The following is a 15,969-nucleotide window of genomic DNA, read 5'->3' on the forward strand; positions in this document are numbered from 1 at the left end:
TCCCATGCAAAATTTTAGCAAAATCGGAGCACTTTTGATTTGGAAACTTTCTGTTTAACGTTGAATCGCTGTAAAGCCACTTAAAAATTAATTTTGACTGAAAAATACCCCGTTTTTTTTGTTCATGATTGTCCATTCCGGTAATTTTTTTTTGTGAGAAATTCAGAAAACTTCCAATAAATATGCTTAAGATTTTTGACCATTGGTTGCTGAGATACAACGAATAAAAATGGAACAAAAAAATTAAAGTTTTTTTTTGCCTCATCCAAACATTCCAACATTTTCTAATGACAATAACTCAGGAATCAATTTTCAATTGTGACAAATGAAACATTTGTAACATTTTATGATTGGAATCAAGACTAAAATTTCCAAAGGGGTCAATATTACTTGAATTTTAGATTTAAATTTCTGTTAGGGCCACACGATGCGCCCCTGCCGAATGTTGGTGCCGTCTAGTACGGTACACGTCAACGTGACAGCTGCCACCCAGTGACAGCTGACCGGAAGATTGTTAGCGAAGGACAGAAGATTGTTTTGGCCATTAATTGACCGAGACCGGACTAGCCGGACGTGCAATCAAAATCTAATTACTAGACTGTTATCGCGTTGCTTTTATTTCGCTCTAGCGATCACAGCAATTTATATTTTTTCTAATCTTATCTAATCTGATTTAAATTGCTATTTTTTCGAAAAAAAAACTCTTTTTTTTTCTGAAAAATCATGAATGGCGGCATATTTTTTGTCTTTACTTCCTTATGGCCAAAAGTTGTGGTTTTCTGTTCCCCAAAAAATAAAAAATTAAACATTAAAAAAATATTGATTTCGTGGAATTATTTTTATTGAAGAAAAAAATAATTAAAAGTCGGAAATTTTTGCCGTGTACCTATATTTTTATCAAAAGTCTTCATAAATACCTTAAAATATGCCGAAGACAAAAAATCAACCTGAAAATTCCTTAAAAGTTATAGGGAAGGACATCACAAAGTTTGAACCAAATCAAAAATTATAAATAAAATCCATTTCCCGTTTTTGGTGGAATTTGGTGGCCTTATGTAAAAAAAAAAAATAATTGAAAAAAGTTGATGAAAACACTGCTTTTTTCCATGCTCCTATTTTTCAATTGATCTTTTTTCTTTTTTGTATGGAGCGTGGACAACCGTCAATCCCCCTCCCCTAAGTGTCCACGTGGTTTATGGATGGTCCCTTAAGGTTTTGAGGGTAGCTATAAACCGTTTAAGTAAGTAAAACAATGTTTCAGGATCAACTCGGATTGCTTTGCACTCTTCGATAAAATTGCAGAGCGTTGAATTTAACATTGAAATATTATCATTTTTTGTGAAACTGCAATGTATCGCGATGCGTTTAACTCGCGAAAAAAAATACTTATTTTTGAAAACTAATTATTGCAAAATAACTGGACTGGTATAAATAAAAATACATTTCCATTCAAATGATAAGAAATAGTTAAATTTTTTATACATATTTTTTCAATATTTGCAGCGGTCTAAATATGAATGTTGTCACCAATTTCACACCCACCCAGTACCACTATCCACTGAATCCTTTCACTTTTTTTGTGCTGCACTCTCGCCTGACAAAAAAAAACCCTTTCCTCCCTATTCTTAGAGAGTAGATCCTTAGCCTGCGCGTTTCATTATTCATAATTCCCATATCTCGCAAGCGAGCTCAGCAAAACCTGGTGCGAATAGAAGCTTTCACTTCGGTGCTGGCTTTGTTCCAAAAGCTTTGAATTCGACAGGACTTGTGTGTATGCACTGTGAGTTAGAATTGGAAGGTGTGAGGAAAAAGGTACCCGTTAATATTTCACACACAACAATACCGTCATCCATCTCACAACCCTTGGCTTGTCCAATTTGGGGGGAATTGTTGACAGCCCGGACCAGGAATGTGAGGGAGTGATATTCTGACCATGTTGCGATATGATGTAAGCAATTTTGCAAGGGCGGGCAGTTTGTAATGTTGTACACCTTTTGTATCCTGTAGGGACCACTTGCGAGCTTGTACCAGTAACAATTGCTTTCACGGGAGAGTCCATGCTGAAGTTCATAAATATAAAGTATTGCAATGTAACGACTCGGGGAGCTTTTTGAATGTTTTGGAAAGTGGCAGAGGATAAAACATTTTTTTTTTATACAAAATTCAAAATTTACGATTCATTATCGCTTCAAGCTGAAAATTATTGAAAAACTGATTCGTAATCAAAACCAAAAATTGGCGCTTATTTTGTTAAAAATAGGATAAACTTACCATTTAACTTGAAACTATTAGCAACTCCAACAGCAATATAACAGTTTTTTTTACTTAAATTAAAAATGAACGTAAATTTCATTACAGGAATTGTAGTGAACAGGTATTCTTGCTGTATCTGCATTTAATGACATTCCCCACTAAGTATCGTCATCATCTGATGGTGTCACAAACGACAATCATAATGTCACTATTTGCCAGCCTTAGGTTCTAAGGCCCCTTAACAGTCTAGCCACGTCGTCGGAATGTCGCTGTTATGCTCTCTTGTTTTAGTTACCATTTAACAAAAAAAAAATTAAAAATTTTACCTTTTTTCAAGCAATTAATTTTTTTTTCAAAATATTTTTAGAAATTAGAATGTGTTTTTATTCGAAACAAGTAAAACAAAGATTGCGTCAAAACAACACAACTCCATCGAATTATTCCAACATGACAAAGCAGCTCGCTTTCCCGACGACGACGTGACAGTCTCCCTAATGCATTTCAAATGCACCCTTTCTAGCTCTCGCTCACCTGCGTACTCCTTGCACTTCCGCCGCAAAAAGCTCGACTTGAGGCACCGCGGTCGCTCAAAGTGGCTCGGATTCATCTCGATGTGGGTCGAACTGCGCTTCCGGCCGCCACAGTTCGAGACCGAGCTGTGGTGCGACTTGACCGAGGCCGAAGCCGACCGGTCCTGGCTTCGGTTGTTCTGCGACAGGACCGATGACCGGCGGGAACGGTTCTTGCTTCCGCCGCTGCTGGCACTTGGGACATTGTTGGCATTACTGGCACTGGGGTTGTTGTTGTTGTTCAGGAAAATGGAGTTCCTGTTTGCGGCAGCGTTGTGAAATACGGTGTTACGAAAAATAAATAAGTGGTTTTTGATCCACTATTTGGGAGCAGATTTAAGCATCTTTAAACAAGACTTTCAATTTATTTTATACATACAAACTTATTTTTTGAAAATAAACATAGGAAAAAACAAATTAAAACCCTACTTACAAAACTAAATAATTACCAAAACACTGTTGAGAGAGGATTATACCTTCAAAAAATCGAAGCACATATATTTTTTTTTTGTTGGAATCATTTTGTATATTTGAGTTAGTAATTTTTTCACATTACCCATGAAGCGTATTAGGGCCACATTTACAAAACGGATCCAGTTGTTATTTTTCAACATAATGTCCATAGGACGGGACGCCTTCCCTAAAGTGTCGTGATAAAATACGCTTGTAACGATACTTTACCCCAGTTGTGTTGGTCCGAGCCTTAATATGAACCGCGATCTACCGCTTACGAGGCGGAAGCGTTACTAATACGGCTACGTGACTCGTCTGTATATCAAAGAGGTATTTTTTATTTTTTTTTTAAATTTAGAATGTTGCGATCTCTGCATATTGTTTTTGACTTATATTTTTTCTGGAACAAATGATTTTTCTTCAAGTTTTATAAACCTAGACTTTTTAACTTATTTAGAAAAATGTTCTAAAATACTAAATTGGCAGAATTTTTCTGTTGAAAATTTTTATTGTACAAATTTTGATAACAACAACTTGTTATGAAATCACGTTAAAAAAGGTTTCATGAAAATTTTGCATGTTAAAAATTCATCTGTTTGGTAGAAATATGGCATTTCTGTAATTTTTTGAATTGCATTATAAAAGGACGGTAAAGTTCAGTTTGATACTGATTGCCTTTTTGATAATTGTAAAATTGTTATACAACGAATAAAAAGACGAATATTGTATTTACGATTATTTCAAGATTCGAAATTACCAAAAATCGTCGATTCAATTGTTGCATTGGTATTCAGTTTTGTATTCATTATAATTATTTGGATATAGCTTAAGTTTTAATATTGTAAATGATAAATAATAAGTTTGTGATGCATTTTTGTTTTTATCAATCAGGAAAATATGTCAAAATTAAGGACACAAAGTTACAGCTTGTAATTCCGTAAAAGAAATGAAATCAATCAAGTGTGAATTAAAATGGCTGCCAGAAAATTGACAAGTAATAGTAATATCAATTTTATTTGGTAACGATCGATATCATATTAGTTAGAATTTTAACCAGGGCAAGTATGTAGCACAAAAAGGCTATTTTCATCATTTTCATTCAAAAATCTTTGATCAAATGCAAAAGATGTCTTTCAAATAAATCAGAATTGTTTAATTGAAACATCTTTTTGAAAACAATAGTATACAAACCAATCAAAAATATATAAGATTTTGTTCCCGTTTTGTGTGTATTTTTTTAACTGTTTGAAGTGAAACGAAACGAAAATTATGTGGAATAAGTGAAAGTTTACATGAAAATGCGTAAAATTTACACAGTTTTAAGAGTCAATTCAATCATTTATTTTATTCTAAAAGCTCTCAACTTTATAGATTTGAATAATATTGGTTAGAAGTTCATAGCTTACGTTAAATTAACAATTCAAACACTTTATAGTTGTAATCTTTATTTGTGGTACCGTAAACCGGGGTGACATCGATTTGTTCTACTGAAAATGCATTTAATTTTGATGATTTTTTTAATGAGCAATTCTCTACCAAAACCGGAAATGGATTTTATTTGTATTTTTTTATTTGGCTCAAACTTTGTGGGGGCCTTCCCTATGACCAAAGAAGCCATTTTGCATCATTAGTTTGTCCATATAAATTTCCATACAAATTTGGCAGCTGTTCATACAAAAATGGTACGTATATATTCGAAAATCTGTAACTTTTGAAGGAATTTTTGATCAATTTGGTGTCTTCGGCAAAGTTGTAGGTATTGTTAAGGACTATTTAGAAAAAATAGGTACACGAAAAAAATTTCCCGGTTTTTATTAACTTTTTTCACAAAAACTCAAATTCCCAAAATACGTATTTTTGATATTCGAGATTTTTGATATGTTTTAGGGGACAAAATCCGCAACTTTTGAGCTATAGAGAAACATGGTCAAAAAATCTGCCGCCGAGTTATGATTTTTTGAAAAACTGGTGATTTTTGGAAAAAATCGAAATTTCATACATAAAATTTTTTGACCTCATTTTTTATGCAAAATTGAATTTGCAATCGAAAATTACTTTACAGATTTTTTGATAAAGGGCCCCGTTTTCAAGATATAGCCACCGAAAGTTTGATTTCAGCGAAATATTTGCAGTTTTTCAATTTTTAAAAATAGTGACCATGAGTGACCATTTCTAAAAATATTTTTTTTGAAAAGTTCAGAAAATTTGCTATAAAATTGTTTAAGAGACATTGAAGATTGGACCTCTGGTTGCTGAGATACAGCGGCTTAAAGAAAAAGAAACACGAAAATTGAAGTTTTCTAAGTCTCACCCAAACAGCCCACCATTTTCTAATGACGATATCTCAGCAATTAATGGTCCGATTTTCAGTGTTAATACATGAAACATTCGTGAAATTTTCCGATCTTTTCAAAAAATATATTTTGAAAAAAATTAAATCAAGACTAACATTTTAAAAGGGCCAAACATTGAATATTATGCCCATTAAAAATGCTAGTATTGATTTAATTTTTTTCAAAATATTTTTTCGAAAAGATCGAAAAATTTTACGAATGTTTCATGTATTAACACTGAAAATCGGACCATTAATTGCTGAGATATCGTCATTAGAAAATGGTGGGCTGTTTGGGTGAGACTTAGAAAACTTCAATTTTCGTGTTTCTTTTTCTTTAAGCCGCTGTATCTCAGCAACCAGAGGTCCAATCTTCAATGTCTCTTAGACAATTTTATAGCAAATTTTCTGAACTTTTCAAAAAAATATTTTTAGAAATGGTCACTCATGGTCACTATTTTTAAAAATTGAAAAACTGCAAATATTTCGCTGAAATCAAACTTTCGGTGGCTATATCTTGAAAACGGGGCCCTTTATCAAAAAATCTGTAAAGTAATTTTCGATTGCAAATTCAATTTTGCATAAAAAAATAAGGTCAAAAAAATTTTATGTATGAAATTTCGATTTTTTTCAAAAATCACCAGTTTTTCAAAAAATCATAACTCGGCGGCAGATTTATTGACCATGTTTCTCTATAGCTCAAAAGTTGCGGATTTTTGTCCCCTAAAACATATCAAAAAATCTCGAAAATAAAAAAAAAAAAACGTATTTTGGGAATTTGAGTTTTTGTGAAAAAAAAGTTAATAAAAAAATCAGGAATTTTTTTTTCGTGTACCTATTTTTTTCTAAATAGTCCTTAACAATACCTACAACTTTGCCGAAGACACCAAATTGATCAAAAAATTCCTTTAAAAGTTACAGATTTTCGAATATTTACGTACCATTTTTGTATGAACAGCTGCCAAATTTGTATGGAAATTTATATGGACAAACTAATGATGCAAAATGGCTTCTTTGGTCATAGGGAAGGCCCCCACAAAGTTTGAGCCAAATCAAAAAATACAAAAAAATAAAATGGTCGAAATCAGCCGGTTTTGTAGAGAATTGCTCTAATTATATTTCAAAAACACATCATATAAATTATTTATAAACTTATTTGACCTTCTCCTAATGGAAAATTGTCTGAAATCATAAAATGCATTACGTTTTCCGATTCGAAATCATGTTCATTGAGAAAATCATGACACTTAAAGAATACTAAAATAATGCTATTCATCAACATTTCATTAATTATAGTTAACTAGCTATTTAAAGTTTTCAAAATTTTATGAAAACTTCTTGTTGAGATTCTTTGAACACTTCTCGACCATATTCAGTATGATTCCATTCCACATTGCATACGTATCGTCATCAGGGGTGACATTGGGTTTGGGGGTTGAGATTGGGTCATACAAATTTCAGCATTTTTGTATGACCCAATCTCACCCCCAGACCCCTGATGACGGTATTTAATTTGTTCTTTTCATTTTACAAAAAAACTCAAACCTATCAAAGTCACCCGGCTATTAAAGTCACAGTTATACGGTATAAATAATATTGTAGTTTAGACGTTCTGTCCTGCTTACGTCAGTGGATGTTTACATTAGAAACGAAAAGGACAGGCCTTTTGTTTACACTTCGGCTTTGACCTATTTACATTGTTTTGCTTGATATATACATTTATTTTTTATTTTTTATTATTGAAACAAATTCTGTCCTTATTTTTGTATTTCCCAAAAAAATCATTTCGGAAAAGAAATTAAAAACAAAAACATTTTGAGTAATTTAGAGAATTTACGTGGATTCACATTTTTGACTCAGTACTTGAGTATTTTAGAGTAATTGTAAAATAAGCTGGATTAATGTAGTAATTCATTCAAATTATTCTCAAACATTTGATTTAACGTCACCAAAAATCTCGACGTGGATTCCCAAAAGTGAGAGTGACAATGATAATCTAAACTCTTGCTAATTTTCACACGTTACAGTTTTTTGCAGCAATGGAACCTAAAATTATAAATTATATTTTGAAACACAAAAAAGAAAAAAAATCATGATATTATTACATTAGGGAATGGGTACGTCTATAATGTAAGAAATAATGTTTTATTTATCTCTTAAAATATGTAAATCCACAACTTTTCCGGAGAAATGCCACATTTCAAGCTCAATTGAGGTAATTTTACATCATTAAAGAGGTAATGTTAAACAATCAAGTTTTCCATGTTCGAAATTACCATTTTTTTTATTTCACAAAAAAAGTTTTTTCTTCTCCAAAAAATAGCATTTCCGCTTGGTTTTCTGATTTTCATACACAGAAAAAAAAATCATGGTAATATTACTGAAAATGTATAATTTTACCACCATTTTGGTGTAATGTCGTTTTATCAGTCTAAATTGAGGTAAAATTACATCATAAAAGAGGTAATTTTCAACCTTCCAAAATTACACCCTCCAAATTTACACATATTTTTACTGTTGGATTGGGCGAACATGAGCACTATTTTTAAAAAATCAATTACTGCGACTATGTTGGAAAAAGTTAGCTAAAAATGACTATAACTTGAAAACGGTGCAATTTATCAAAATTTCACATAGGGACTTTTTGATTGCAAATTCAATTTAACATCGAAAAATAAAATTGAAATTTTTTTGCGACCAATATTTAAATTTTTTGAAAAAATTGTATTGGTTCAAAAAATCATAACTCGGTCAAAGATTTTTTGCCCATTCTGGAAATTTCTGAAAAGTTGGCATTTGATGTCCTCTAAAACATATAAAAAAATTAGTGTTTTTTGCAAATCAAGTTTTAGTGACAAAAAGTGAAAGTGAAAGCCGGGTTAAAAAATACAAAAATTAAAATTAAAGAAAAAAGACCGATTTTGTAGAAAACTGCTCAGTATTGCAATGAATACTTCTTAAGGTTTTGTTCAAAGATGCTTAAATTTGTACAAATACAAGGCTGTTTAGTAAAACCCCAATCCGTGCCTGTGATTGTTGGCCGACAGCCGGAACGACTCGACGGACGCGACCGGCGGAATGCCCCTCGGCGGTCCGAACACCGGCGGCCCATCCGTCGCGCTGTCCGACCGGCTGAAGATGGTGTAGATCTCCTGGGGGCACAGGATGTTTGGCAGCGGCGAGGTGATCGGCGTAATGTCGTCGTCCGCGTCCAGCAGGCTGCTGCACCGATTGCTGTTGCTGGTGCTGATGCTGAGGGTGGGCGGCGTCACCACCTGAGGGATTGGCGGTGGTGGCGGCGGCGGAGGTGGGGTCAATCTGAACGGGCCCGGTCCCGGGGGAACTCCCAACGGGGACACCGGAGTCCGGATCTGGGGCGGGGGCGTATTCGGCAGCGGAGGCGCAATCGGCGACAGACTATTTGCGCTCTTCTTCATCTTGGTGGATTCTTCCTCTTCTCATACACTACTCAACCATACACACACTTGGACACGAACGGCAGTGCCGGTGGGGGTGGGCTGCCTCGGGGTGAGTGATAACATTAACATAATCCATATTCCTGCTGACACTGCGGCCGGGTAAAGCCATTTCTTCTTCCTGCCCTTGGCGACGACGAGACCGTGCTTTTTCGGTTAAAGCTCTAACAACTTCTTTTTCTTCCTGCTGGTCTAAACCGGGAACGAAAACTTGGATAAATTTAAGGGCCTCTTTTCGGGGGTGCAAATGACATAATGGGTTCTCCTTTAAGAGTGGGGTTGAAGAGGAGGAGTACGTGTGTGAAGGCCGGATTTAGAACCGAAAGGAGTTGTGGGTACTTAAAAATTTGTAATGTGAGCAAAGCAGATTATATTGGAGGATATTGTGAGATATTAAATGATGTTAAATATTAGTATTAGTCAATAACCCTAGTCAAAGTTTTAATAAAAGTTTATGCAACATGTTGAAAAACGAAGATTTTTATTAGCACGTGCCAATATTACGCCCATTTGATAAGTCAGTCCTGATTCCAAAATTTTTCAAAATATTTTTTTCGAGGGGTTAAAAAAATTTGGCATACATTTCGAATGTAATAACAACATTTTTTGAAAATACTCAAATTTTCACAAAACTACGTATTTTCGAAAAAAACTCACAATTTCAGTTTTTACAATATGGGTATTAAACGATCGGGTTTTTCATACATTTGTAAGTAGTTTTGTGAAAATTTTGAGCATTTTCAAAAAATGTTGTTATTACATTCGAAATGTATGAAAAATCCTGATCGTTTGATACCCATATTGTAAAAACTGAAATTTTGAGTATTTTTTCGAAAATACGTAGTTTTGTTAAAATTTTGAGTATTTTCAAAAAATGTTGTTATTACATTCGAAATGTATGAACAAATCCTGATCGTTTGATTGTAAAACTGAAATTTTGAATATTTTTTCGAAAATACGTAGTTTTGTGAAAATTTAGAGTTTTTTCAAAAAATGATGTTATTACATTCGAAATGTATGAAAAAATCCTGATCGTTTGATACCCATATTGTAAAAACTGAAATCTTGAGTATTTTTTTTGAAGATACGTAGTTTTGTGAAAATTTTGGGTGTTTTCAAAAAAATATTTTACATTCGAAATGTATGAAAAAATTCCGAGCGTTGGATACCCACATTGTAAACATGGAAATTTCGAGTATTTTTTAGAAAATACGTAGTTTTGTGAAAATTTTGAGTATTTTCAAAAAATGTTGTATGAAAAATCCTGATCGTTTGATACCCATATTGTAAAAACTGAAATATTGAGTATTTTTTCGAAAATACGTAGTTTTGTGAAAATTGTGAGTATTTTCAAAAAAAATTGTTAGTACATTCGAAATGTATGAAATAATCCCGATCATTTGATACCCGCATTGTAAAAACTTAAATTTTAGGTATTTTTTTTCGAAAATGCGTAGTTTTGTGAAAATATTGAGTGATTTTTTTTTTTTTTGAGTAGTGCGGTGCCTGTGTGGACGCGCAGTCCTGTTTTTTCGTGTTATTTTCCGTCTCTTTTGTGTCGCTGTTCGAGTGCATGGGGTGATTGGCTATTATAATTAAATAATGGCATCAGTAGTGCGGTGCTTGTGTGGACGCGCAGTCCTGTTTTTTCGTGTTATTTTCCGTCTCTTTTATGTCGCTGTTCGAGTGCATGGGGTGATTGGCTATTATAATTAAATAATGGCATCAGTAGTGTGGTGCTTTTCGGGACGCGCAGTTCTGTTTTTTTTACCTTCTTTTTTTTTCATTGTTTTTTTTCACTCGCGTTCGTTGGCCGATGAGTTTTTTTGTGTTGTTCTCTATTTATAGTTTACTATAAAAACGTACCTATTTTTTTTTTAGACTAGCAAGTCGTATTGCTGGATTAAGCCCTATCAATAATCATTTCAATAAATGAAGCCCTTCTTACATCACCGTTGATCGGAAGGCACGCCGACGGAGAATTTCTGGAGAATCGCGGTCGAATTAATATTATATTTAAATCCCTAGATAGCTATCTTTCCGCAGCCGGCTGCCTAAGATTTTTTAAAAATTTCAACCGATAAACAAATTGCTTATGGTCGCATCACCTACCACAGTGAATCCTGACCTCATACCTATCTTACTAACCCCTCAAAACTCATGTGATACTTTGTCGGAGACGCAGTCGATTTGGCGGTCCCATCACTCAAGTATCGGACTAACATTCCCATCCACTTCCCCGTGTCTTACCACTGGTCGTGGCCGGCGTCGGTATTGATCAGCATGATAGGGATCTTTGAAAATTGCGAAGGGGTGATGATTGGTTCCTACTTTTCATCTGTGGTCCACGGAGCAATTTTTGGGGGTCCTGGTCAATAACGAAGTAGCAGCTACGGGTAGACACCAATGCTATGCTATGCTATGCTATGCTAATATTGAGTGTTTTTTTTTTTGCAACCGTGCGCGAAGTCGGAAGCGAAAACTTTTAGCTGTCGTTTTTTCACCCATTTTTTTTTGTGAAAAAAGTATTTTAACATTATGAAGATCAACGCAAAATTTCTGATGATGACCAGTGGAAGTTTTGGAAGCGGAGCTTTCGCGATTATCTGGACCAGCTCTCTTCAATTCCTCAAGTGTCGTCGTCGGATGAAATGGCAGTTTTTGCCAGATGAGGTCTGCGGTCCGGGCCCCCCTAGCTGCAGCCGTTGTTGGAGTGGAGATATTCGGAGCTAAGGAACACTTCCACTTCATCCGATCGGCCTGTTTTTTTTTTTATCAAGAATTTGGGATCTGACGATCGGGACCCCACCCACCTGGCTGTGTCTTTTGAAGATTTGCTGTTCCTTGGTGAGAGCTTTCCATCATTATTTGCTATTTGCGTATATTCCCCTTTATTATAATACAATATTATAAATTCAATAACCCTCCTACCCCTTTCTCATTTTCCCATTCCACAATCCCAATTTCCCCAACCCCAATTTTCCCATTTCCACTTCCCCCCTAAAAATATAAATAATTGCCAATTTACACTAACACACCACACCCAACTTATTCGGAGCGTTTGGTACGGTATGTCCACGCATCCTTCCACCCCTGTTGATTCTGTGAAATGTGGTCCGTTCACAGAATCTGTCTCTGCGGTTAATGCAACGCAGTAGGCCTGGCCGCTTTAATTTTTGCAATACATTTTCGGGGTAACTCGGATGTACTGCAATTATTACTATTGACAAGAAAGAACTTGGGGCGTAATCTAACCACAAGTTCTTCCAGGATGCTTTCTTCGGACTGGCTGCGCTTGTGTTCGATTAGATTAGATTAGATTAGATTTACATTCGAAAAGTATGAAAAAATTCCAATCATTTGATACCCAAATTGCAATAACAATAATTTTGAGTATTTTTTTCGATAAACATTGCATTTTAAAAATACAGGAAAATCTGTATTTTTGTGAAAATTGCTGACATCATCCCGATTCCAAAACACTATAATTTTTAGATGTTTGCAAGATTTTTCATACGATTAAAGCCAATGTCTCCCATAAAGCCAAAATCCCATAAGCTCTGTGCTTCAGTTAAGCACTAGACCGTGCTTAACCGAGGCAGCCGAACGAATCAAAACCGGGACAGTGCAAAACCGAGGCGTGCAAAACCGAGGCATGTCTGTAAACCGATTTCCAAAATTTATTGCTCTTAAACCCCCTGTACCTATTCAGACTGTAGTAACTTTAGGACAATTTGTAAAAAAATGTTTAATATAAAACATAAAATAAAAAAAAATATCATTAATTTCACATTGACTGGAAACATAATATTTTTTTCACTTCTTGTATTTTTAATATACATTTTGAAATAAATTTTTCAAGCTTTTCTTGTATTTAAAAAATATATAAAAGAATAGTAGTTTATGCAACAAGTTGCAAAAAGATGATTTTTTCAGCACGAGTCGTACATTCAACGAGTTGGATAAATACGACGAGTGCTGAAAAAATCAAGTTTTGCAACGAGTTCCATACAACATTTTTTGCAATTCCGAAAAACACCCATTGAGTGAAATTTTAAGTCAAATTTTCATGTATTTGTCAAAAAATCGTTTAAATCAAAACAATGTTGAAAAGTGTTACTTTTCGAAACAAGTGCTGAAAAGTTCAACTTTTCAACACCCATTTCAGTGCTGAAAAGTAGAACTTTTCAGCATTTATTTTGAAAAGTGTTGCTATTCGATTCTGTTATTTTTGGTACAGAAAAGTAGGCTATTTCGTCGTTCAAGAATGACAGGAAAAGCAAGTAGTTTCACGACGGAATTGCAAAAATATATTTATAAAAGACTAATTCAATTTGAATTACATTGGATAACAAATTCATTTCAAATCCAAAGCACAACAAAGAACAAAAAAGATCAATTTTCAATATCTTTTATGCTATTTAAAAACTGTCATCCTTGTTTAGATTGAAGTATAGATTATTACCAACTAATGTTATTGAGCCAATATTTTGATTTAAAGTTTGAAAAACATAACAAATATAATGAAAACATTGATTTTATCACTGTTTCAAAAAAAATCCTGGGATTCCTAAAAATATTTCACCCGGTTCCCGTGAAATTCAAAACGCCATATTTGTGTGGCTGTCTATCTCAGCAACTTATTGTCCAATTTCCAAAGTCTCAATAATTTCCGAGATATTGTCAGTTGAAAATCACAGGCTTTTTAGGATACACTTAGAAAAACTCATTTTCAACGTTTCGAATTCTTTGTGAGGCTGTTTCATCATAAAAATATTGTTAAATTTTCAAATCCTCGGATTAATTGGAGGAAATTTTCTCAGCTTTTCATAAAAATAAAGGGGAAATTCTTGTATGATTGGCAGGTTAACCACTCGCTTCTAACTCCATCCAATTTAAACAACTTATTTTGTAAAACTGTTGATACTTAGTTACTCACTTCCTATTGAGTTATTTATCTCTCGATTTCAGTTGAAAACGCTTGTAATGAACTGTAATTAAAGGTCGAAGTGCTAATATGTCAACATTAGAGGCACGATGGAATAAGATCCTGTTCCCCTATAGAGGGGTAGAAAGCGTAGTAAAAAAAGGAAATTTTCCGGTTTTCATAACCTTTAAGTGACTTTTACTCGGAAATGGTGCAACTTATTAAAAAATCGGTAATGCAATTCGTTTCAATTGCAAATTTGATTCGCTTTTTTTAATCTGTGGTGAAATTTTTTCGACCTAGTATTCGTTATTTTTCATAGATCAAAAATCGTAGTTTGGGAATCCATCTTTTAGTCAAATAAGTGATATAAAGGAATGGGTAATTTTATTCATTAGAGTTGATTATTTTTTCAGAATAGTCCTACTTATAACCTACAACTTTTTAAAACAATTATTTAGCATTAACGTGAAGACTTCCATCATTGTCATGATTTTTCGTTCAAAGATATAAATTTTGCGTCGCTTTCAATATTTTGACAAAATTCCTTCAACAAGTTGTTTAGAATAGTGCCCTACACATGCTGATTCCTTTTGGTAACGATTATCCCATTCCTTGTAAAGTTATGGAAATCGTCATTAATCAATGATTGCCAACTAGGACGTCAATGACTGTGCCACAAAATTATATAAATGTTGAAGCACATTTGATTTAGATCAAAAATTCTTTCAGTAGCTTCAAGAAGGCAACAACCGGCACATGCTGATTCCTTTTGGTGCTGAAACTCGTTAAATTGAATTTAATACAGAATATTTTATAGTGATGATCAATTTTCTTCGAAAATGATCAACGGCTTCACCTTAAGAAAAAAAATATTACAAAAGCCGACTCGGCCCTAACCAGGTCCTAGTACAGAAAAGGACATAATAAAAATAATTTTATGAAAAAAACATACACATAAATTCGATCCTATCATCACGGAAAATTGTATGCATACTTGCATGGAAAACCTAATTATGCGGAATTCTTTTTTTTTTTTTTGCATAGAAATTGTTTGGACAAAGTTTCATCCAAATCAAAAAATACAAAGAAAAGTCGATTTGCAAAATCGTTGAGAATTGCTTAAAACCATTAACCATTGTCATTTAAATTAATTATTTTGAAATATTTTATTATTTTTTTCATCAAAACTGGTCACATATTTTCTCAAATTATGGCCTGTAAAGGAACAGGTGAAGCAGAAAAAATCCGCATATTTATACAATCATTATTTTAATTTCCGGCTCACTTAATTTCACCAACACACAGACACACACATGGAATGTAGCGGCCACATGATGGCCTCTACTGTCTGGCCGTGACCCAGAGGGAAAAAAGGATCAACCGCATTCCACGCTGGTGAAGGTGGCCACATGGAACCCATTTCAACGGGGAGGTGTCCCCTCGTTGATTCATATGGTCAGGACATGCCTCCAAGGAAGGCTAGGGTTTGACCAACATTAGTGCGGCGGGGGTCATCACCGCCCTCTGTTGAACGTGATTTGGCATTTAAATACTTTTTTTAAATTGTACACAAGCATGTACAGGCGCACGTGTATAGCTGTAGTTTCGTACAAATTGTATGACTTTGGAGTATTTTTTTGCTGCCGTCACTGCAGCAAAGTGAAAATTTAATTTGTATTGGCTAAAATACGCTATAGGGTGAGGGGGTATAACGACCTCATTTTAAGGGCAAACCTCCCACGAACTCAACATTAACTCCGTTTCTTTTCAAATAGAGTGTTTTGGTTTCGTACGACAGAGTTATCAGCACATTTACTTTAAATAACATAAAACTCTTTAAAATTGAGCTAAAAACAAACCAATTACGGTTACAAATATCAGTTTAGGAAACTTTAAAAGACTTCAATGAGTTCCGATGAAATAATCATAAATCAATTTCTTAGTCAAAACGATTTA

General features: G+C 34.1%; 1 protein-coding gene across 11 annotated transcripts in view; it reads right to left on the reverse strand.

Annotated features, from left to right (window-relative positions):
* The window catches only part of LOC6038130 (probable phospholipid-transporting ATPase IA), a 158,512-nt gene that overhangs the window by 114,082 nt on the left and 28,461 nt on the right, over positions 1 to 15,969 (reverse strand). For 6 of the 11 annotated variants that reach the window (XR_005276952.1, XM_038250589.1, XM_038250593.1 and 3 more), the window contains exons 1-2: positions 8,635 to 9,216; positions 2,785 to 3,080 (exon numbers count right to left, since the gene is read on the reverse strand). The exons of 1 other annotated variant lie outside the window; for it this stretch is intronic. Coding sequence is in view for 8 of the 10 variants with exons in the window: in XM_038250589.1 (XP_038106517.1) it covers positions 2,785 to 3,080; positions 8,635 to 9,044 (706 nt within the window). In the remaining 2 variants the exon portion in view is untranslated. Of the gene's footprint in view, positions 1 to 2,784; positions 3,081 to 8,634; positions 9,218 to 15,969 lie in introns of those variants that run through there. 4 more of the 11 variants (XR_005276951.1, XM_038250588.1, XM_038250592.1 and 1 more) reach the window with 1 other exon arrangement.

Source organism: Culex quinquefasciatus, chromosome 2 (genome assembly GCF_015732765.1).
Source record: "Culex quinquefasciatus strain JHB chromosome 2, VPISU_Cqui_1.0_pri_paternal, whole genome shotgun sequence".
Taxonomy (NCBI): Eukaryota; Metazoa; Arthropoda; class Insecta; order Diptera; family Culicidae; genus Culex; species Culex quinquefasciatus.